Raw genomic sequence first — 25,561 nt, 5'->3', positions numbered from 1 at the left:
AAATCGACGCACGTTTTATTTCAGTGTTTGAACTATAATGAACGTAAAATATGGAACATGCACGGAATGGCAAGGTTTTTCTGAGACGATCTTGTGAAAATTCCCGCATTGATATAGGTATTAAGATATTTTATTTAAGCTAACTGAAATCACAACAAGATTTGTTTAATAACGTAAGGACAAAATGCAAAATCCACGTCTAATCAAAAACATAAAAAAGTATAGGCATTACACTTTAAAGTTCTCACGACATTGACCCTCAATTCACACGCACATCAATCGCGCACACGCATACATCGCAATAACAGCACACTCTCTTACAGCACAGAAAAAGAGACAAGGATCGAACCGTGTCAGTATTGTCGTTAAACTCGGGCAGGTTTTACAAAGGAAGTACATTATAATAAATGGAAAAATAAATACAATGTGCGTGTGTCTATACTGATAATTATATAACACAATGTTTGTAAAGAGAATCAATTTATAAGATTGTCTCTCTCTCTCTCTCTCTCTCTCTCTCTCTCTCTCTCTCTCTCTCTCTCTCTCTCTCTTTTTCTCTCTCGACTCATTGCGACTTCAAGCACACGTTCACTTCCACTATCTCGCTAGACGTCTTCGACCCGACAATCGTCTCGATGTTCGTCAGCTCCTCTCCCTTGGACACGTTTAAGTTCTTCGCCTCTTCTTCCTTTAAGGGCAGCACGACAGCTGGCTTCTCGCTCTCCGATGTAGTCGCGACTTCCTGCGACGCGACCTTCGAGGTAGACGAGCGACTACCCGGTCCACCGTTTACAAGAAACCTCAACGGCAGAGTCTCGGATTTGCTGGAGCCTTTTCTGAAGCATCGACATCACTCGATTAATTAATCAGTACGAGAGAGATCACTGATCATCGAATAAAATTAGTCGTAATGGAATTATCGAGACCAATTTAAAAACAAATATAAAACAAATAATTTTAATTACACTAAAATTATTCCTGTGAAAAAAAATTCTTTTTTATCTTCAAATTTTCGAGATTACTAACTTTGGTACCGTCGGACAGGACCACAGCTTGAAATCAGCTCCAAACTGTTCACCCTCCTCGATCGTCTGCGGCAGATGGATGTTGAGCGTCTCCGGCAGGAATACGGAAGTGAGGGCACCGGCAACGCTCAGCGAGCCCATCACGATCAAGGGTAAGACTCTCGAGTAGACCGCCAAATGAACGATGTAAGGGAAGGTGAGGAGGCCGATGCCGGCGATGAAAGAGGCTATGCCCATCGCCTGAGACCTTAGCACGGTCGGCAGTAGCTCACCCACGAAAACGTAGAAGACGGCGAAGGACGCAGCGATGCCGAATTTCCCGATCATCGCCAGGCTTACGGTCACCCAGACCGCATCTGCTGCGACAAAGGCCGATCGTGTATGTAAGTTGTATATTCCTTGAGTCTCTTGACTGACAGTCGCATATTTTATTTGCCTTAAATTTTTCAAACTCACATTTCGTTGATTTCTAATGAGAAAAATTATGCGCGCGGATAATAACTAATTTATAAGCAGGTCGAACGTTTGCTCATAAACGTTGTGACGTCGGCGGGGCGGTAATTCCCGCTTATATTGAACATGTGTAAGTGTGACAATATCATGACGAATTCAATAAGCTAATGACGTTTGAGGCCGCCGTGACGCAGAGAAGCGCGCGATTCGGCTTAATATTTTTATTCAATCCCGCGAATCAAATAATATGGAGATGAGCAACGCGCGGTAATAGCATTACACATTACACATATATGTGTCATCATACATTTTCGCTTCTTAAAAATTATATTCGTTGTAATGCGATAAAATATAAAATACGATCAAATGAATAATTAAAGTGTATAAATATTATTAACAAAAATAATAATAATTTCAAATAGAATTGTTTGAGAGAGAAAGTTATTCTTTTGTTTATCAAACAAGATTTGAATCAGAGTAACAGATGAATCGACAAAGTAATACCTTCGGGCACGAACATACACGACACGCAAGCGAGCCCACCCAGCATCATGGTCACGCATAGTACCCATCGTCTGCCTATTCTGTCCATCGCGTACCACGTAATGAAGTACGATGGAATCTCTACGATACCTCCTAATAGAAAATAAGCATAAAAAGATCTCAGATATTTCGGATATATGAAATCACGAAATTTATAATAATTAAGAGAGAGAGAGAGAGAGAGAGAGAGAGAGAGAGAAAGAGAGAGAGAAGAATAGAGTTTTTACCGATAAAGAAAGCCAGGTAATCGGAGACACCTAGATTGGTCGTGTTGTAGGACAGTCCGTTGTACACCACCGCGTTCGCCACCCAGTCGAAAGCGAGAATGAAAAATTTCTTTCTGATGTTTGGATTCGTAATCAGGTCCATGGGAGTCGCCGACGAAGGCGGCGTTCTGTTCTCACCCTCTACGTCGATGTTGCCATCGTTGGTATTCTTACCGTTACACGATATTCCCTGCCTCTTTAATATTTCTACCTACAAATAATGATCGTTAAACTTTATACTTTATTTCTCGATTAATTTCTCGATTGTATATTGAAAGAACAAAAAAAAAATATAATATATTGTTTATGTATTATGGACTAATCGGAGGAACGTGTATTATGAATGTATAATTAAATATCAAATTACCTCCATTTTTCTAAGAAAATTCGTAGGCACTGTTTTGCCGTTGACTTTTGCCATATGCTGGACGATTACTTCCGCTTCGTCTATTCTGTTTTTGCTAAGAAGCCACCGCGGTGACTCGGGGATGATCCAGTAGTAACTGAAGAGAAGAATGAAAGGCACCGATGTGGCTAATGATAAGGTGTACCAGTGCCTTAACAAATAACCCTGACGAAAAGAAAAAAATATAAGCATATACCAGCGAATGAAAACGAAAAAAAGAAAAATAATCTTTTTTATCCTTTTTGCCATTTTGATTTTCAGCATTTATATTCGCAAAATTAAAATTAAAAAGTAGTTATAATAAGGCTCTCCTATTTTCAAAATAGTAAAATTAAAAAAATATTATATTTTCTTAACATACAATTTTTCATATAATTATAATTATTATATATAGATAATGTAGCATTGTATATATATATATTATATTTGTCCCTCTCACGCGCGTCGCTTCGGAGACATCTGAATGTTTCTATTTGCATGCAGCGAATCACTCGCATTTGCATACGCTCAAATTATATGATGCATGCTGATAGATCGTTTGCAAAATGATCCGCGTTGCACCCTCGCGTTAAGTTTATTGTGCTCGAGTTGTCGTCTCGCGTTATCATGCGAATCGAGATTTTTGCCATGTCACGGCTACGAAATCTTGCTGTAAGATGCACTTTGCTTCTTCATTTTATGAACGAGGATACTTACCAGCAACGCCAAAAGAGACATTGCCATAGCGAAAAACATACAGATTACCATCCCGGCAAATGTTCGGTATCTTGGTCCCATTATCTCGAGAGCTGCAATGAAATTTATCGTGGAAAAGTGTTACTTCGCTAATCTTTTATTTAAGCAAGAAAGATGTAATCTTTCTGATTCTTTTTTTTTCTTCGTTTTGCAAATTCGTTTTAATTCGCGAAAAAAAAAATTTACAAAGACATACATTTATTTATGATTTTATAGCTTATCCGAATATACATGTATCTTTATGTATATACTTTGTATATATTATTTCTTATTTTTTACTGTATTACACGACGTATAAAAATAGAAAATAATTTTTGTTTCCAAATTTCGCCATAAATTATAGATTATTCAAAGTGAATCATAAATATGTCTTAGACTTTTTTATTGTACATTTTTGCTTAAGATTTAGTAAATAATATGTAAATTACGTGATCAACGTACCAAGTATAAAAGGTATCTGATAAATGGCAGGAAAAAAGAGACCATTCACAGTTCTCAGCGCGGTGTAGATCACGTAATTCGGACTGAAGCTCGTGGCGATGGAGAATATCACCTCGAGAAACAGGATAGCGAAGAAGGCCGTTCTTCTGCCCCATTTGTCAGCGATCCAACCGAACACGACGTTACCGAAGAGACTGCCCACGTAGAAGAAAGTCGTCGACGTGGAAGGCCACCAGCTGTTGTCACATACCAGGTCTAGCTATGTGGATATAGAACGCCATTAAACTACTTTGCCAACACAAATTGGCAAAAATAAATCAAGGAGATTAATTAATGTATATACGTAACAATTAATGACATAACAATAGTAAATATTGTAAACTAAAAAAATAAAAATGAAAAACATCCAGCGTTACGTTTACATAAAAAAATTATAATAAGAATGAAAAATTATCTACTATTAATTGAAAATGACTGATTCACGAGAAAAGCATGCATACTTTATACAATCGAAGGATTTCAAAACTTTTTGCATAAAGCTTTTGCTTATCTAATCGAGAAACGCCAAACAGTCGAGCAAATAAGATTACTATACAAACGGAAAATTCTTACACAATTAACGAGATTACAAATCGCGAAATGTCACTGCTTCGATCAAATCGTTATTGTTCTTCCTACATAAATGTACGTAATACAAGATAAATAAAATTGCAAATTGTCTCCGTGAGATTTCACAAAAAAATGTGATCGACATATATTTCATAAAACTTGCGTCATGATATAGGAACACAAGATACCGTAATACTAGAATACGTTAAAGTCATTAAATTAAAACTCACATAGTTTTCTAAATACAAAAATTCATGTGGCATATGACTGTTTCTTAGAATGGTAATCCAAGCTTCCGATATACCTTGTGGTTCATTTTGAAATTTTTTTCTAAAAATTGTAGATTAAAATTTTAAAAATTGTGCATAGATTAAGATAGAAATTCATCGGAGATATTCGCTGACATTGACGGTAAATGTCATAAAGCGCTCTATACACCAGCACAATGGCGTTCATATGCGGCGCGCTGTGCGCCAACATTAGCGACGAACTGGAGTGCGTGCTCGCACGCGTGTGAACACACGCGTCATTCGGTTGATCGTCATTTGCTCGTCGGTCCAGCATCGGTGACACACGCACCCGCGTGCGCGCTTGGAAGAATGGAGCAGTGGTTGGTAGCTCGGAAAGGAGGGGAAGGGGGAGAGGGGATGCTGCGCTGGACCAGCACAGCGCGATGGTAGAGGCGTTTCATCTCGTTGCGTTCACGCGGAAGGCTACCGGCGTAAACGCGCTCGTATTTATCGCGCGAGTGGGGAGGGCACGCTTACGTGTACATATATATGTGTACGAGGTCTGCATGTAAATTACAAGCTCGTATGCGGACGCGCGTGTTCGTCCGCAAGGACGCCAAGGTGTATTGGTAAGCTTCCCACAGTGAGAGGTGTCCATCACCCTCGTTTGACAGGAGGAACACGGTCCCCCTTCCTCTGCCGCCCTTTAAAAGTCCCCGTCTCTCTTTCTCTCACTGCACGATCTCGCGCGGCGATACCGACGCGGTCATCTCAATGAGCGTATGTTTGTTAATGCAGATGATGACGCCTACATTTTGTACACTGCATTTTGATACGACACACTAATTAAAGAATTGTGCATATATATTTTTTGAAATATTCTATGTTCCACTAAGCTCTTTTTTTTTTTCCTGAATGTTGTTGAAGGAACTATATAATTGCATAAAAGTTACTTGCGCAGTTTTCAAATTAATTTTAATGTGGATCATTTTTAATATATTTATTTATAAGACGATTAAATTCCAATGATATATATATATATATATATATATATATATATATATATATACCTTTGATAAGCGCTTATTTGCAATCTATTTTATAAGAACACTCAAAAAAATATTTTGCTATTGTAGATAGATTTCTAGATGTCTCAATTAAAATTGATCGCTACTTTTTGTATCTGTCAGAATATTGTTTGTCACGTATAGAATTTCTAGCAGCAATATTCTAGCAATACCTCTAGAAAATTTAGATCCCATTGCCAAATATTAATCACAAATATAATTGTCCTTGACAAGAGGCCTTAAGGATAAGCATCGCAGAAAAATTTTCCGTCTAAATTACACTAACAGTATAGATATAAATTCTGTCTCTGTCATTTAAATTGATTAAGTACAAAATAAATATATGCAGTATCACAGTATTTGCTAATAATTTATCTGTTTCAGTTAATTTTTTACACCTAGAAAATTTTTGTTGAAGTTGCAAGATCATTCTTTTGAGTGAAAGAGTATCACTTGACAATAGCTTATTATAATTTATAATAGAATCCGTATAGTATCGCGAGATATAAAGTTTGAAGAAAATAAGGGAATTTGTAATAAGGGAGGCGAATGGTTTCTTAAAAAAAATTCTTTTTCGCTAAGGAATAATAACGCGGTTGCATCTGCGTCTTCGACATACATCGACAAAAGATGTAATTAATGTTATTAGCAACACCCACATATATGCACTATACCGAGCCGAACAAACGAAATCTCACAATCGAGTGCCTATTAGCTTCGATAAATAAAGTCTGTCGGCACGTGTTAATGGCTTTGACACGAAGTTTGATTTAAGCAAATTGCCACTCACGGACTTTCGAGGTCTGCGCGAAACGCGCAAAAGATAAATTGCGCGGAAAGACAGAAGAGCACCCGCTGATGATGTTATCGAGTTATTGTCAAGGGCAGTGCGCGCCGCCCATAAGGACATTAATAACACGTATGTATTTTGTCACCCTGACACACTTTGAAATCCGATATATTAATACGGCCGCGATGCCGTTCGTTATCGGGATTATTTATGCAACTTGTTGCACAAATTCGGCATCGATATTGAATTCTACGTTGTTGGAATCGTCGACGTAATATTTATAATATTTATATATAATTACATATAGGTACTTAATTAGCTGCAAAGTGTTTAGAGAACAAAAAAAGGAGATGCAAAGAAACAATATGACTGATGCGAAAAGTTTTTAAATTGCACAAATTTTACTCGGGAATATTGTATTGAATTAATCGAATAGTAATTAAAGTTTGTACATTTTTTGACGCACACTTCGAAAAAACGACGCTCAAGAATTTCTTGTTCGAGCGATATTCATTTTAGGACCGCTACTTTTATCTAGCTAGAGTTTATAACTGTGTATTTACATGCTCCGGATTTACGTAGACACGTGACGCAAAGATTCACCGAGAGACAAATCCTGTTCTTCCGTTTTACGTTCTCCATCGCTTTCTATCGTATGTTGTGCACTCGTCCGCTTTATTTATTTTTCTTCTTTTATTATTTCCACGATGCTTATTTTGGCAGATAACGCCGCGTATCTTTCACAAAATGATTTAAAATACTTTATCGAAAAATATACATTGAAAATTCCTAGAAAAGATATTATGTCGATTTGTTACAAAATATAAATAAATATAAATAAATAAACTCTTGTGCAACAGATGTTTTTGGTAAGCTCTATTGTTTAAATTATCCTCGTTATTGACTTAAGATGAAGAGTCTTGTAAATTACTACTATACTTTTGTTACTACAGGATTTTTTATTTTGGTTGAACATTAATCTAAAGTCAGCGATTTTCAAGCATTCTCACGTGTCCATGCATATTCATAATTCATTAAGTTGCTCGCTAGTCTGCGTGATATTCAGAATAATGATATTCCGAGAAATCGAGATGGAACAAGCAAGGGAGAATTTTACGAAATGTATTTGTTCTATTATCGCAAATGACAAGTCAGCAGAAAGTGATTTTTTAAAAATAAATTTATAAGAGAATAGCTGCGGGAAATAATGTTATTATTGAGGAATTATAATTCATATATAATCGAAGCTATTCATTTGTAATAATTGAATTGTAGAAAATATGAATATATTTTTTAAAAGCTAAATTATTGAATTTGACTGTATAATTAGTACGTTATAAATATGTACATCAAAAGTTATCGATATAAATTGTAAATATATAAATTATGAAATATGAATATAAATTATCTCGGCATGCTATAAATTAAATCTGGGCAGAGAGAGAGAGAGAGAGAGAGAGAAAGGAAGTGGCAGATATATAGTATATTCGTCTTGGCCGCTTGTCACATGTCGACACGGAAAAGACAATGACCTGTTCCGCGGTCTCGTGCAGCGTGTAGTGTCATTAGAGCGAAGCTCCTAAATCGAGCACAATAAATCATCGGATCGGAAGGAAAGGACACAAGCGCGAATGCCCACACGCTTATTTGCCATGCTGGCCTTTCGTTCTCTCGTCCGATAAACATCCGCGAAAAAATATTTTCCTACCTTGGATAAGTATTTCGAGACGATAATCTCGTCTCATTCTACGAAACTTATTATATACGATGCTAATTAAATAAACGTTCAGGAGAGTTAAATAATTGAAAAATTTCAGTACGAATGATACTTTAAAAATCATTACATCTGTACACTGTTTGCACATCGATGTACTCATTAAACAGTTACTTTAAACATGCAAATTATATTACATCTTGTTAAATATTCGATAAAGAGAGGAACGTAAAAGATCCAGAAGCGAAAAAAGTGATACGTGAAAATGCGGAAGAAATAGATAGAGGGAGAGAAAAAGAGAGAAAGAGAGAAAAAAAAAACGGAAGCTTGTCACGTTGAATCCGGTAGCGACCAAGTACGTAGGAACATATACCCTCTACATAAAGAGAGCTGGCAGTTTGTGCGAGGCGTTTGATGTGACATATCACATGACCGGATGCGGGGGTAGGTAAATTGGTCGGCAATTGCTGACGCCACCAGAGCTGCAACCTATCGGCCAGTCACTCGGTCGCTCATCAACCTTGTTCACCTGTTGATGATTCTCGTTGATTGAATTCTCGCGAATCGACCCTTTGGCGGAATCTTAGAAATCCGACGCGTTAAAGTGAAACGTCACTCTTCTTATGATTTTGAGGAATTTGCTCATAAATCCTATCAACGATGCCAATGTCGATTCATTAACGAATCGAGTCGATTAATTATTTTACAGTTGTTCTTTTTATAATTTAATAAATAATAATTTAAATTTCCCGAATAACTTTCATATATTTATAATAATTAATATATGGTAATTTGTTATATAACAATTCTCTTTCTATCCAAAAAACCCCTCTAAAAACGACGCTATATTTTTCAATTTCAGTAATAATTTAATTCGCTAATTCGATAATAGTGTAGCGTTTCGCATGAGACGCATTTACAAACAAATGAAATTTATTTCCTGCGTGTTTATCGCATTAAATTAAATCTCTCTGAAAAAGAGAGCTAAATTCGGCTGTTGTATTTCACGTCGGTTAAATAAATTTTGCGGATGATTAATTAAAAGGACGGAAATGTAGTGGTTGTAATTCACATAATTCTACTGACAATGAATAAAAACAACAATAGGCCGCGTAAATATCAGCTAAAATGAGCAAATATACAATAAAGATAAATGCGATTCATCGATAGGCTTAATGTCGAGCTTATCAGATGTTTTAAGGAATCCACAAAGAACGTTATGTAATATTGTAATTCTTTGATTTATCATAAGCGAGCGTGTTCGCAGATATTAATATCCGTGATTAAATAGGCAAAATAAATACAGGCAGGCCACACAATTTCGAAATGTGTACAAACGTATTTAATCTTTCAAAAAAAAAAAAAAAAAAACATTGCTTTTCGCTGTTTCGATAATACAGATTTGTATTGTCACGAGATTTCCAATTACGCGCAGTCTGCGAAATTGTTTATAGTCATTGTACAACATTGTTATCAATATTAAAATTCATTATCAGTCAATAATTATTTTACACGATGCTTGCTATGAAATTACGATTCAATCGGTTTAATAAAATTAATAGAAATTGAATAAAAGAAAAGAGGAACGAGAATAAAAAACACGCCTAGATTTTCGACCCCGTGCATTGCGATCCTCGTTACGTCAACAGTTCACGTCGCGTTGTCTAATTGTGGCAATTTAATAATCTCTTAATGAACACTTACAACTACTGCCACGTGACAGCGAAGTTTAGCCAGTTCCCGGCTCAGCTGTTTTCTTCAATATTCAAATGCACTGCGGAAAATTGTCATCACTTTTTTCGGAAACGCGATACGCGGTGTTGATGCGGATTAAACGTGGACTTGCCTGGCAAGACACATTTTGCAACGAAAACAAAATATGAGATTGTAAATACAGCGTAAAATGAGAAACAAACGAAAATAAAATGTATGACGCTCCGTCAAGTGATTCGTATTTATACTTATATAAAACAATTTCGGCAAAAACATACATATTTCGCAATTTCTCAAATATCGTTCTCGTAGTTTCACAGCGGAAACGTAATCTTCATAATGAAAATGTTTACGAGCGATGACGAAGATTTCATGCAAGCGAGACGAATGATCCTCGTTATAGACAGAGGATGTGACAAGCGACATGTTAATTTTACGCATTTTTGATCCCACATTATAAAAAAAATTGCTTTGCATAATTTACTTGTTACATTTCGTTCTTCAATAACTTCCGACATTGATAAGACTCAAAATTTCCTTTCTTTCTTATTCTTCATCGATACTTAAAAAAAAATTACCTACTTTTTATTCTGAATAATAATATAGCTGTCACCGCGAAAAAACCCTTCGACACATTTTTATGGCGAATATGATTCTCTATACCAAAGGCTTTTTTTTTTTTTTTTTTTTTTTTTATGAAAGTGATGGAAATCGCGGTGAGATAATAAACGCGAAAACGCTACGCCTTTCAACATTTGGTTTCACGATATCGCGCTTAATCGGACCTAATCGCGCGTAATCCGCGCTCCGCCGTTTAATCCGTTCGCGCCAATCGTTCTCATCATCGTCGGCAAATACTTCACGGAAAGACGGCAGATCGTCATGAAGACACGTAATTTCGTTCCGCGAACGGGACCGCAGAAGCTCGGCGCGATGCACAACCGTCACTGGGGCAACGCTACCAAGTCAGAGGCCAAGGCGACGTGGGTGAAATCCGATGCTATGCGAGGAAGAAATTTACCGGCGACGATTATGGCCGTTGTAGGAACATTAAGCAAATCGTCGTGGCATGTTTCACGCTATGAATAGGTATGTCAAAGTTATCCATTCGCGCGTGAGAAACGCGAATTTGCGAAAGAGGCAAAAGTGATCTTTACCATTGATTATAAACTTAATTAGTTTGTCGTCGAGAAGGAAGAAATAAATTCACGCCAGTTGTTAATAATTATATAAATTTAGTTTGACGGGTGATGAAAATGAGTAGCCATTATTACGTTCCACAGGTTTAACACATCCTTATACTCGAAAAAAAAAAACGCGTATTAAGCGGCTATGCAACCCGTAAAGTCGAAATTACCCGCAATAATTTAAATGTTTTTTCAACACACATACTTGCGTAACGAGATACATAACAATAGCGACATTATCATTAGCAAATTAGGCATGCCGACAAGAGCAAAGAGCGCAGGATGTATACTTTGAAATGAATATACTCTTGTGCTAGTTATATATCTCTACCACAAAAGTCGCGATTATCCCTCGTAAAGAAGCAATTATTTGTCCTATATCGAAGAATGAAATTTAAAAATTGGCGCTTGGATTCTCTCTTACATCAAAGCCATCCAAACAATCCGCAGAAACTGCCATTGCCCACACGCAATCAGTGCGAGACACGAGTGTCTCAAGTGCCTCGTTACGACGGAAGCAGTCGTCTGGACGAGGGAGTAGCATGCAGTCTCTCTTTCTTTTTCCTTTTTTTTTTTCTTTCTCTCTTGCTATCGGTGAAAGAGAGAAAGTCAAGTTTACCTCGGTCACGAGGGTGCTGTCATAGTCCCTGGTGTCGTAGTTCCATCCGTACCGGCACTTGCTGACCGGCCAGTCGGGATTGCTGACCGGCGGCGATCCCCTCGTCAACGGACGAAACGACGTGGTCGTCGGTGACGTGTCGTCGGTGGTGTTCCGCAGATCGTCGGCGTAATGCAGCCACGAATCGATTATCTCCGTGTAATTCACGTCGTACATGTGACACTTGGAGTAAACCCGCCTGCCGTCAGGCTTGACCGAGTAAGGCAGCGAGAGCGCCTTCCTCTCCTCCAACGACATCAGATCCGTCAGGTTCTCCAATTCCGGTATCCTGCACCAGTGTTCTGGAGAGGCACTCACGAACACCTGTGCCGAAATTGCGCGAGTCTCAAGCCTATGAAAGTTTATCATTACTCGACTGTGTAATATACGTTTTGTTTTTGTTTACTTTTTGTTCATTTATCTTTCACTGCTCGTAATATTGCCTCGATTTAATGACTTTTGATGCTTTCTCGATATTTTATGAATTAAAATGTCTGATATTCCGTATTAATTTATTGTTTGTTTATTTTCAGTTTGCTTATTATATATTTTATCAAGGGAGCAAATAATCGTGTTAGTCTCATTAAATTTTCACGAAATTTCTCTGCGTTCAACTTGCACGCGTAATAACAGTAACTATATTTTATCTGTTTGCAAAACTGTTGACATAATTTAATGTTGCGTATTTACGATGTTGATTATGCGACGTGCTTCAATTTACCAATTGAATCTATTTATTTATCTTATTCGTTGTAATTTCGCGAATTATGTTTTTGCAAGATATATTATTGTAAAATTATCGAATATAAAGTCTTAAACATTGATTCTTATCGGCATATTTGTAAATAATATAACAGAAGAAACCATTATCAAATTCTTCGAAATATATATAAAAATCTAATTATATTTAATATCATCTTAGAAAAATATTCATATATTTAGAAACATTTTTACTTGATGAATTAAGAGTAGATTGTTTTTTTTTTTTTTATTAATTTTGCGTCATGATTTTTATTCAACGTTTTATTTATACGTTGTATTAATCGTCTCAGCAACAGCCCCTGAATTTCCTGAAAAGAAGCATCATAAGAGGAGAGACGTGCTTACTTGCGAAAACGCCAAGAAGGCGGCCGGCAGGGTGGCGGGTATGCACAGTAAGTAGTACATGATGTTCTGATATCGGCCCTTCTCTCCCACGTGTACCAGCACCTCGTCGAAGTCGATCGAGCTCATCTTTCCGGCGGTGTCTCTGCGACTCTGCCGTGTCTCAATCTCAGCTTCACCACGACGACGGCGGCGGTGGTGGCGGCGGCGGTGGCGGCGGCGGTGGCGGCGATGACGACGACGATCGTGCACGATGCGACGGTGGCGTGATACACCTTCGAATTATACGGCATGACCGCCGTCGCTCATCCTCGAAGGCAGCCACGCCGAATTACAAACGCACGTTTCCCGCCCGTCTCGGTTGGACCGCGCGCGCCGAGGAAGCTCTTCCTCCTCCTTGGCGCTCTGCCTGCTCTCTTCTCGTCACCTCCACCCCCGCCTCCTTCTCTTCCACCTTCTCGGCCTCGTCCTCCTCTTTCGCCTCCTCGTCCTCCCGCCGTCCCTCTGCCGCCTGGACACTGGATCGGATGTAACCCCGAGCGTGTCGAATCGGGTTGTTCTTCGAGAGCGACGAACTTTCGGACAATGTGTATTACAACCTGGTTACTTGATACACAGGGTCCAAGGTCGCGCACGATATTATCGAGGGTATTAAGGAATCGCGGTTGATCGGGATGGAGATGCCGATTTCCATCCGGCTGGAAGGAGCGCGTTGCGTTTTATGTTTCATGTCGTACTGACAACGAGAGTGCGTTTTATTGAGTCTGACCAACGCCGACTGAATCCCCTGCGGGAGTTTAGCAGAAGCGCCGAGTATCGCGATCCGCGTACGTCGATTAATTTGGTCCTTGACGTTTCATTTGGCAAACGTAAATCGTGTCTTAAACTAAGGAAAAAGAAAAAGTGATAAACTCACTTGATCACGGAACTGTCTGATCCCAATTGGGCCTTTTTCACTTGCGACGCGCTCCTCACTTTCACCTAACTATTGTTTCGAGAGGATCGAACTAATTCTCTTGATTGATTCTCTCGTCGAACATCATTCGATAACTGTTCACCACGTCTTCACCGCGTCTTCACCAGTCTTCGTTATCTAGGACAATCGCTACAAAAGTCCAAGTGGCGAGTATCCCGAATCGTTCGTCTGATCACTGAAACTTTTTTCACTGAAGATCCAATTCGTTCGATCGCAGCACTACGTGGGTCACTACGTTCACTCACCCTTGCTCATGATTGTTTACGGAAGTGACGCGCGTCCACTTGACTCTCCCGTTTTCTCTCTCTCTTTCTCCCTCGACGATCGGCACGATTCGCCGCTCTCGCTGCAACTTGGTTGCTGCGACTGTGACACTTCTCGACACCGTTCGCGACTCACTCGCGACAACGCGGCGGTTCCTCGTTTACGAGGGACCGTCCCTTCATCATCCGACGTTCCTCGTCCGCCCGCCACGTCACGATCGCGATTCCGGATTCGGCTGCTGTGCGGACACTTTGATGATGATGATGATGATGATGATGATGATGATATCGTCGTCGTCGTTATCCGCGCGATAGAGCGGCTTATACGCCGCGGACATCGCGGCGATCAGCCATTGCCGGAGAAGACCTCCTCTTGTCTGATCCTACTAAACATCATCTTCGTCAGGGTCTCGCCACCTCCTCTCTCGGCCGATCGAGAGTCGTCGCCGCCGTCGCCTCTCGGTCAAGCGCGTCGTCGCAGTCTCCGGATGCTCGTTCGCCTCGCCGCTTCTCTCCCTCTCTCTCTCTTTCTGCAAACGAAATTCCCTTCATAGTGTAGTGCACGCTATCGTAAGTGCCTGCTAGTCGTTAGCTTCCGCGTGCGACGCATACGATCGTCACGGCGGAGATAACGTCGGATTCTGACATGAGGGTCAGTTTCGCGTCTCCTCGTCTTCGAGGAAACGTCTCTGGGAAAACATGTTAGATTCGCGATTATGTGAAAAAAAAATCATGAGGCCTCAATAATATCGTCAAATGATAGCAGAAGAAATTTATTTATTTATTTATTTATTTTTTTTTTTTTTTTTTTGACAACAAAACGAATTCCAGTCATCTTTTATTTCTCTCGACAAAAAATGTGACGAAATCTCCTTACTGTTTATAAAACTCTCATAGAAATTTTGTTTTCAGAGACACACATCTGCAGCTTAGATTTATGCTGTTAACTTGATTATAATAACAATCTTTATTACTTTTCGAGATCGAAATTTTGCACAATTCATTATTCATGATATTATGTAAATTTATACGCACGTTAATATATTACATTCTCTGATGAGTTTTACATTCTTAAATCTGCATAATGTGATAAGATTTTCTTCAAATTTTATTTATATATATCCAAGGCTCGAAATAATCTTTTTTGAGATTTTAATATTTGTACATGTATTGCATTCATTCTACATCACGTGATACTATTTATATGATATAAAATGAGGCTGCTTTATTAAACCAATTTAAATTAATTTAACCTTATTAAATTAACACACATCAAAAAATGCAAAGAGTCAACATATGTTAGAACCACAAGTATTTCTTTAGATATGTTCAAAATAAATCATTAAAAATATTTCCAACTAATCACAAATTCATAACAATATCACGAGCTCTTTAAATTTCGATCTTCATACTTTAAATATCTTCATCTTAGGATCTTCATATTCTCTATCATAATGTAGATGAATGATGAAGAAAAAATTTACTCCGAGCAGTTTTATCAAATCTATTAACCGAACTAGATCGGGTCTGCACAATTAGATCATCGTAGTCACGTGCGTCGATAGAGTGTAAAAAATTTACACGCACGTGTCGCCAAATATACTATAAATGTGACGAAAGAGAGATAAGGAAGAGCCTATGCTAGAGATAAATAAGAACGATCCATTTTCGTTCCGACTAAAGTACGCATCACTCCTATTATCTTTGTAACATTATTTTCACAATGTCGGGATGTGTTACATTATTTTCATAGTGTCGAAATGTGCGGATGCAACAACGATGTAATTCTCGCGCTCGCTCGGCGTTAGAAGAACTGCGCGTTCCCACAGTAACAAAAACTGTCTATTTAAATTAAAAGCGAGTGTATTTAATATTTTTTTAAATTTAATAATACGCAACTGTAAGAAACAAGGGACAAAGAAGGACCAATTCAAAGTCTAAGAGCTGATTACAAAAGCGAGTTGGAAACTGCAGAAAAAAAATTCTCATTAGTGATTTAATAACGTGTCTATAAAAAGATGCTTATGAGTCGTTTTTGTAATCATTAATAAAAATTGATTGAATCTTTATTTGTTTCCTAGAATCAAAGTTAGAAATAAGTGGAAAATCAAATAAATTTCAATTAACGCGAGTTAATGTTTGTGAGAAAACGGTTTAGTATGAATTATTATGCCCAATATAGATCTATTCCTGTGGAAGGTGAAATGTCAAATATACATGATAATAACGAGAATCACAGAAAACATTATTATTGCAATAAAATGCGTCAGTCTGTAAATATGCATTCCTATTGGCCATTGAGAATAATAACATGTAATATTTCAAATTTACGTCACCTGATGCGGTCTATGATAAATAGAGAAGAATAAACATATTTCCCTATTCGCTGCTAGCTCGTTCGTAAATTACGATCATCCGGCGCGATTATGATGAATTAACTGTGTGTTGCAATTTAATTTTTTGTTTGTATTTTTCATAGATGTAAGAAACCTTATACGCGCGTAACTTTATTTATATATGCATTGTACGTACTAATGATATACGCTCAGCTATAAACTACTAACGAATTAAAGAAGATGTCTATACATAGAAGCCACGATTTACCATCGTACGTTGTATTTTGCTTCAGCATTTATTACTCTTTGATATCTTACTCTTAGATGCTATTACTAGATATTTTTCACACGTAAAATAATGCATTTTCATAGATTGTTACAGAATACAAATTCCAATCCAATATTAAATTTGCGTATTTAATATGACAAAATTAATTTAACAAATGTCAAAATTTAAAAGATTTTTTATTCGTCCGATTTTAAATTTGTCAATTTGAACATATTTGTATTAATAAGTGAAAACCCGTAAGGTTAAATAAAAATATTGAAAAATATTTGATAGCTCTTCAATGAGCACATTCTTTCACAAACTATATATTTAATATAGCTTATTAATTATAATCGACATAATAAATTTCTTTTAAAAGTTAAAATTCTAATAAAAAATAAAAAAGTTCTAAACATATATAGGTATCTATTTTTGATTAGATAAAAAAATTTTTTCAATATGTAATATATGGTAGCTATGATATGATAAAATATATTAAACTAGTTCTTTTTTGCAACTTTAAAATCTTTCAAAATTATGATGTAATAGAAAAATTTATAAGTTGAAATCGCATGCAGCATTAAAAAATTACTAGAAATAATTATTTTTTTTTTTATGTTAGAAATTTATGTTTTATTAAAGTGTGTAATCACAATTCTGAAAAATACAAGATGTCCTAAACTTGTTTGTTTCGTTTTTATTCATATCTGGTTTAAAGAGATTTTCACTGTTCATCCTAGATAACGAAACGCAGCAAAATAGAGAATGATCGTACAAGTTATAGCGAAGATAACAGCATTAATGACATGCCCACGTGCTTGTCGACAAATTAATATTGTCACGAAATCGTCAATAATCAAGCCATCGTGGAGTGTACGTTTCTATCTTATCTTTGAATCTTTTTCTTTTCGCTGTTATTTTTTTTCCATGATGCTAAAGATGAAGAGAGATTTAGAATGTCAAGATTGTCAAGATTTTATTTATTATCTTATGGAAACTATGTATCGGGCTTTTGATAAAGTGTCACGTGATCGTCTGCGAGCAAATTAAGGAATGGGTGATATGAAGTATTTAGGTTTATGATTTTGTAAGTCAAAAATCTCATAAGCAAACTGATAATACACTTTCCATTGTAATAAAAGGTACGCCATATACGCATAATTTCATATGACTACAAAATGCACATAAAATAATCGAGCCATTTGTCATAATTCATATTTATCGTATCTTGAATGAATGTCATAATTTGAATTGCATTATTCTTTGGAGAATTGTAATAGCAAATGAATACAATTTTATTTGTTTTTGCTAATAAATCAAATTCATTCTCTTGTCAGGCTGAACGGAAACAAAATCTCATCAATTAGAATTTGTACGAGATAAGTAAAATTAATTTATAATCTGTATCAGCGGTTTAGTAATGAACAGTAGCGTCTTAGTCAAGATTTCGACTCTTATCACAATATGATTTCGATCAATAATGTAATTTATTCCCAATACAATAATCAACAATGATAATTTAATAATTTAATTAGCGCACATAATATTTATAAATATTACAAGATAAAATATTTTCTTTTTCAAAAGTAGAACAACGATAGATATTAGAAAGATGTAATAAAATCATACTTTTATTTATTGTATCTTTATAACGTATTCAAATTCTAATTACGTAAGCGGTTTCTTCAATTTGTAATCCCACACGCAATCGTACACACACAAAGGGTTGATGCTTTTTCTATTTACCAACTTATGGTTGACGTCAAAACAGGTAATCCTAGACCTCCGAGAACATACGGTACGCGAGTGTGTATGCACGCATGTGCGCGCTCGCGCCTCTCATTGTTCGTTACAATTACGGATGACGTCACGGGTGCAAACAATGTCATTCCGTTTCGCACGCCTTCGCATTCTGCCCATCCCTCTCTTTCTTCCCTGTTCGCGCTCTCCCACCTCGTCGTCTCCGCCGTTTCTGTCATCTGCGTGTTCGCATGCGAATCCGCGCGCCTACGCGATTGTTCTTACACATTCCATCCCGTCATAGGATCTTTTGAAGTTTTACAAAAGTCGCACATTTTTCTTGTATTTTAATTTTTTCCTTAATAAAAGTTTAATTGCACTTTTTTTTCAATAATATCTAATATATTTAATAATCCAAAATTTAATAACGCATAATTTTTATGCAAATTTGTTATACATAGATTTTACAACTAATATATCTTTTAAATTGCATTTTTTTTAATGACTGTCAAAGTATATATTCGCGATAAGTATTGTGAAAATAACGAAAGAAGTATTGAAAATTGCATTTACTTTTTTTTTTCTAATTGAGTGTAACAGACGTGTGAAAATTTTACATGCTTTCAAAGACGTCATTGTTATAATTTCTCAACAACGTTACTCATTATAATATCCAATAAAATTCATACGGTATTTATCGAAGACAAATGAAATTCTGCAAAGTTGTAAGTTTGTGGAACTTTAACTAAATGTTCTTCTCGAACTTTCTACGACGGGCTAAACTTTTATATTGAAGCAGTGCATATATGCATGTATAAATAATGTATTCTTTATGTTATCATAAGATGTGTTAATCATAAGATATGAGAGAATATAATTCATTATACTATCAAGTTTTTATGTTTTATCGCGATGACGAAAGTGAAAAAACGATCTATATATAACATTATAAATTTATTGTTCTGCGTTTATAAAGTGGACTTGACAATCCCGCTCACATGTTTCAAATATTATAAATATAATTATAGGTAATTACAATTTGCAAATTTAACAAAATTTTATTTTGCCGCGCAGCGATAAATTTAATAAATTTTTTTTTTATAAATGTCTATCGTTGTGTGGAACCTCGAGACGTTTCGATCTTTAAAATCGATTTCAAGAATCATATTTGTACTTGTGCACCTGATAAAATTAAGGATGTACTCGTCCCTATTCCAACGATAGTATAATAGGTATGCCTGATAAGAGAAATGGTAGCGGAGATGACGTGCTTCACTATGACGTGGATTTCTCTGACGCGATCTCAACTGATCGAACTTGTTGCGAAATGCAAAACGCAAAGGAGATTTCGTGTATCTGGAAGAATTCTTGGACATAATAGCAAATTTTTAAACAAGAAAGTGTAAAATGTCATTAATATAAATCCTACATAAAATAATTTCTCGATCACTTAAACGAAATATTTATCTATCGATAAGTGCGTTTTATGAAAGACATAATATATATTCCATTTTTATATTTACTTTATATTTTGTATTTTTATATTTCATTGATTTCGATTCTCACAAAAGACAATTTAATAGATTAATATCTTATTTTTTACTTACGCTATTATATTGTTTAAATGTCTCAAATCCTCTAAACTCTATAAAATAATCAATTTTTCTATAATAATATTCTTCATCACGTAAAGAAACGAAGAGTTAATTAAATTACAATTAAAGTCAACATTAAAATAATTTAGTATTCCGATGATTCAAAAATTAATTTTGTTAATTCATCAGACATTCGCAACCACTATGGTATCTCGGTCTCATGAATGAATGATCAGAAAGTCGTCCGATCTTACCCCGATATCGATCAATCCCTGCGATTTCCTACCGCAAGGATCGAAGAAAGCTCGATGAAGCGCGCGCGTCCGGCTGTCGCTTCCTCTGTGTTACGCTGATTGAAATGCGACAGCGCGCAGATGGGGCTGATGACGAGAACGATGACGATGATGACGATGATGATGCTCTCACTTGGATGGACCACCTCGGATAAACTAGTCGAGACTCGCCGCCTTTTCTTCCTTCGCGAGCCACACGTACACAAGAGCGCCTAAGGGATCACTGTATAAGGCCCCGATTGGCGCTCGTTCGCAAGCACGCAAGCACGCAAGCACGCAAGCACGCAAGCACGCACGTACGCACGTACGCAAGAGACACAAACGCACGCACGTACACGTACATTCACTTAACGCGGCACTCGGAAGTTCGGTGGAAGCCACGAACACTCTTCAGCGAATCAATCGAATCACTGCACCGCCCGGCATCCGGTCACCTCCGTTCTGCCATGACGATATGTGTATATATATGTGTGTATATTACGCGTGTATTCATTGAAAATAACGCGCTTCACGACTCTCGTCTTGGACCACCGTCGCGAGTCGTCATCCCCCGCACGCACCACCGACGAGGGTTGACGAAAAAGATGAGGATATATTCTTGAGAGACAAAGGACAGATTTGAAGGTTTCTACTGTATCTCCTCGGGAAAACGGTTCATTCTTCTAATATCTTGCACCCCTCCACGACTCTCTTATCCTTATGTTTTATCGCCGATTTTTTCGTAATTGCTTCCTTAGACCTCTTACGTTTTTCTCTTTTTTTTGCCCCGGTTTTTTTTCTCTCTTCCTACCGTTCTCGATTTTCGTTTTCCTCTTTCTCTCTTTTTTTTTTTTTTCTTATAAAATATTATTTCTCACTTTCTTTCTCTATTTGTCTACCTCTATAACGTAAAGAAGCGCACCACTACCTACTGCTAGAAGGAGCAAGTAACCGAACTGAAACTGAGGCTATCGTGTGTAGATGCAAGGGGTCCGCGAGTTATCCCGTCCTCGTATCTATCATTTCGTGGCCCCCCCTCGGGTTGTCTCCCTCCCTCTGCCACCCCGCGGATCTGATCGCTCGATCTCTCTCGATCGGATGTACGAGCCTCTCGAATTCTCTCGCTCTCGCGCGACCCCCTCTATCCGCCCCTACCATTTGCCGACAACGATCCTCCGGGACCGCTCCCCCCTGGCTCCCAACCATCGTCCTAACCGAGGTGGCCCTCTCGGTATAAACGCGACACATACAGGCAGCTATCTCGACTATTAATATATAAAAGGGGTTCCTCGACACTCGCCGCCCGGTAATTGTGTCCGCGCAGCCCGGTGCTCTCTCGACGATTTAGATTTCCACACCGGCCTAAACCCTTTCTCGTCTTGTTTCTATCTCTCTCTTTCTTTCTCACTGACCTCTCTCAGTCGTCTAGTCCCAGTGATCGCGAAAGACGATTGAGTCTACCCAAAGATACGTGCCTTGTCTGATGGAGATGCGTCGCTTTAGTTTCTAAAAATTAAATATAAAGAACTGAATTTTTCAAATAATATTATCAAAATTATAATGAAATAATATATTATCGCAATAGATTAGCAATGTTAGAATAATTCACAATAATTAGATATTTTTTCGGAAATAAACAATTTCCCTTTAGTGTTTTTCTTATTTTTTCATTTAGATAAAAGAAATGTTTTATCGATTTCTTATTTTTTCGAAACATGTTCTCTTTTTGCTCGAAAACGTTTATCAAAGGCGTGACGCTTCAAGAGCGCAAGGGCGCTCATCAATTATGATCGAACGGGGTCGGAAGGAACATCTTGTCGCTCCATTTGAATAAGAGCACTCAGGGTAAGATAGTGATATTACATCCGCGAGCTCAAATCAGACTATAACGGATGCTATTCAAGCAGATCCGCGGAGCACAGGATATTATCGCACTAAATTTCGCATTTGTACATTTAAGCACGCCATCAAAGTGGGTAGGTGTAATAAAAATGTGATAAAAAAATATATATGTAATTTTTTATTACATTTTATTAAATTTTTTTATATGTAATTTTGTTTTAATAACATTAAAAGAGCACTAACGTACACATTTTTTCATTAATTTTTATCATCTTTAAAATAATATTAATTTATTCTAATATATATTATAATCCTTGATAATGTAATAAGATTTATAATGTTAGGAGATAATTAGAGAGAGAGAGAGAGAGAGAGAGGCCAAATACATTCAAAAATAATTTTTTGTTAAACTGATATAAAACGGACTTTTTTATTTTTTATTATTAAAGAGACTTTGTTTGATGTATTAGTCTAGTATGTTAAAATAAAAGCTATTGTATACTGAAAGCGATAAATATACTGAAAACATCCCATCTTATTATAAGTAATATATTTTTTATCATAACAGATGACCTTTTGAGTTGTGTTGAAACGGTTATATTTCGCTTCCTTGATTTCGGTAGTCATTTAATCGACTAAGAGTCAATATATATATTTGTCGAGATCTTTGAACCTTTATAATAAATAAATCAGTTTATATATATGTCAAGATAAAACCCGCTAAGAAATGTCTTATCGAGTGCTTTCTCTTCTACAATAGAGATAAAAACTATACTGATTGTGAGGCGTATCGTGGTTTCCGTAGTAAATATATTCTAAAATCTAAAAAAGCTTTAAACAAAAAACTCAAAAGTACATTTTTAATACTTTTTACTGTCCGCTCTCCTTTCTGGAATCGCGTCCCTACACATTATATTAGATATTTAAGATTTATTTTATAAATAAAAAAGTAAAGATAAATAAAAATAAAACTAAATGTTCAAATAAAAAAATGGAAAATAAAATTTTTATTTATTTTTTTATTTGCATTTTAAAGTTTTCGTAAGCCGTTGCAGTTTTGTGCCGATTTTAATGGATAATATCTTGAAAACATGAACATGGTTTACGTACGCAAGCAAATTTTGTCTCTTTTTTTATAATGTGTATTTAAGGTATTAAAATATTTAAATATCTTTTTTTCATACTTTTGGTAATAAAAGTGACAAGTCTTTTCTACAAAATGGCATTTTATTCATTTTGTTCAACTACTTATTGCAAAGTAAATAATTATTTACTTTCAACACAATGTAAATGATTAACCGTTATATTCTCAGGATATATACATAAATTCGTCATTAATATCTCATTTATTTATCAAATGATTGTAAGTATAATCTAGAAGTAGCAACACTGTGTCTACGTATTAAAATATTTTTTCTGCTATATGATGAATCTATTGCATAATAACTATTTCATATATAAGTTTCTTCCACGAATGCATATAGAGCCTACAAATCGCGATTAATAGCAATTAATAAGATTAAAAATGTTATATCTGTTGTATTTTATGTTCCGGCAGTTGTTGTAGCATTTACAACGGGCAATAAAAAGATATATTTATTTTATGCTGTCAATTTATATATATATATATATATATATATATATATATATATATATAATAAATCAAATTTGCTTAGCTTAAATTTATTAACAAATTTCGTTAAATTCTTTGCAATCTTGGCTCCTAATAAAAATTATGGATTTTATTAAATTCTTGTATAATAAAGCATAAGAATGATCTATAAGAAGCTGAAGAAACATAAAAATTTATAAAACATAAACATCTTACAATTTCAGATCGAGATCAAAAGAATTGAATAATAAAAGGATGAATAATAAATCTATTAATTACAATTGAGAGAAAGCAAATTAAGTTAATACAAAAAAATATTCAAATGTAATTGATCGAATTGCGTTTTTGATCTAGAACGTAGAATGCAACAATTCAGAAATGCGGACTGATTACGGCAACACTAACAATATAAGATGGCAGCGCTCAGAATACGCACGACTACGTCGATGTAATATATACGATTGTGTAATTTTACGTTACAAAAAGCAAGCTAATAATTCTTCATGTTATAATAATAATAATGTTAATAATTCTTTATCATATTTAATGTATAATGCTTTAAAAATATATATTCGAGAGAAATAAAATAAATTCTTCTTTTTTTCGCTTTCTGTTTCTCTATCTCTATCTTTTTCTCTCTGATATAATAATTTTTTATATTGTTAGTTACAACATATATTTATATACATATTTTCATGACACTAATAAAAAATATCTTACTGCACGTGACTCGGCATGAGGCATGTTTCCCTTGATAAGACCATGTGTCTCTTGATAATTCCTGAAATAATACAACATTATAAAATGTACGTATGTTTAAAGTGTTTACGAAGAATATTATCAACTTTATGTTATATTTATTTTCAACTTTATTTTACTTGTACTAATAAAAAAGTATCTCTTCGAATAGATTATAAAGAACATAATATATGCCGTTGTTTATTATATGAATGTAAGATATGCGTTGAATTATTTAGTAAACAAAGAAATAGTAAGCAAGAAGGAAGGAAAAATATTCGCGTTTTTCGCGCGGGATATAAGCGGCATTCGATAAAATTGATAGACAAAAATTAAACGAAATGATAAAAAGAATAAAAATAGAGAACTACCTAAGAAGAAGAATTATGAAAATGTGTATAGAAAGAGATGTGCGCGCGATAAATACAGTAAAGTAAGTAACAGGAAGACGGAAGATTTTTAAACGGAGAAAAGAGTGCGACAGGAGTATCCGATGAGCCTCACATCATTTGGTATATATATTATGAATCTAGAAAATGAAATTTGGAATGAATAGACAGGAGGAGTGACAGTAGGAAAGAAAAAATATCATGACAATGACATATGCGAATGACATGGCATTGTTGGCGAAAAAAACTTAAAGGAAATGATAAATCGATTTAAAAAATTTAAAGCAAGAAAAAATTTGACTTTTTTAAGCTCAGAGAAATCAAAGCTAATGGTGGAACAAAAAAGAAGAAAAGAGAGTAAAAATATAAAGAGAAAAGTATAGAAAAAGTCAAGGAAATAAAGTATTTAGGATACATAATACAAAAGAATAGGGGAGCAAAAAAGGGATGATTTAAAAATTTAAGAGAGTTATGAAAAGGACTTGGAATATAAGAGAAAGAGTGTTTAGAGATAAATTGTAGAAAAAGAGGAAAGATTATTTGACATTTTAGGAAGCGTGATATTGGATTTGTATCATCGCGAGATCAC

The 25,561-nt window shown here is 35.8% G+C and overlaps 1 protein-coding gene across 2 annotated transcripts; it reads right to left on the bottom strand.

The window, feature by feature from the left end:
* Positions 1-114: 114 nt before the first annotated feature.
* LOC140670712 (organic cation transporter 1) lies at positions 115-24,582 on the bottom strand. Of its 2 annotated transcripts, none has more exons than XM_072901425.1 (10): positions 24,566-24,582; positions 12,945-14,710; positions 11,799-12,161; positions 3,870-4,128; positions 3,390-3,481; positions 2,655-2,858; positions 2,249-2,498; positions 1,983-2,114; positions 1,027-1,381; positions 115-836 (listed from the first exon to the last, which is right to left on the bottom strand). In XM_072901425.1, exons 2-10 carry the CDS (start codon positions 13,068-13,070, stop codon positions 566-568), a joined length of 2,052 nt encoding a protein of 683 aa, XP_072757526.1. In that variant the 5' UTR covers positions 13,071-14,710; positions 24,566-24,582; the 3' UTR covers positions 115-565. The 2 variants fall into 2 exon arrangements, with proteins under 2 accessions (XP_072757526.1, XP_072757525.1); XM_072901424.1 differs by lacking the exon at positions 24,566-24,582 and adding an exon at positions 20,374-21,448.
* Between the last annotated feature and the right edge of the window lie 979 nt (positions 24,583-25,561).

This window comes from Anoplolepis gracilipes, chromosome 10, assembly GCF_047496725.1.
Source record: "Anoplolepis gracilipes chromosome 10, ASM4749672v1, whole genome shotgun sequence".
NCBI lineage: Eukaryota > Metazoa > Arthropoda > Insecta > Hymenoptera > Formicidae > Anoplolepis > Anoplolepis gracilipes.
This window is presented reverse-complemented; position numbering and strand designations above follow the sequence as displayed.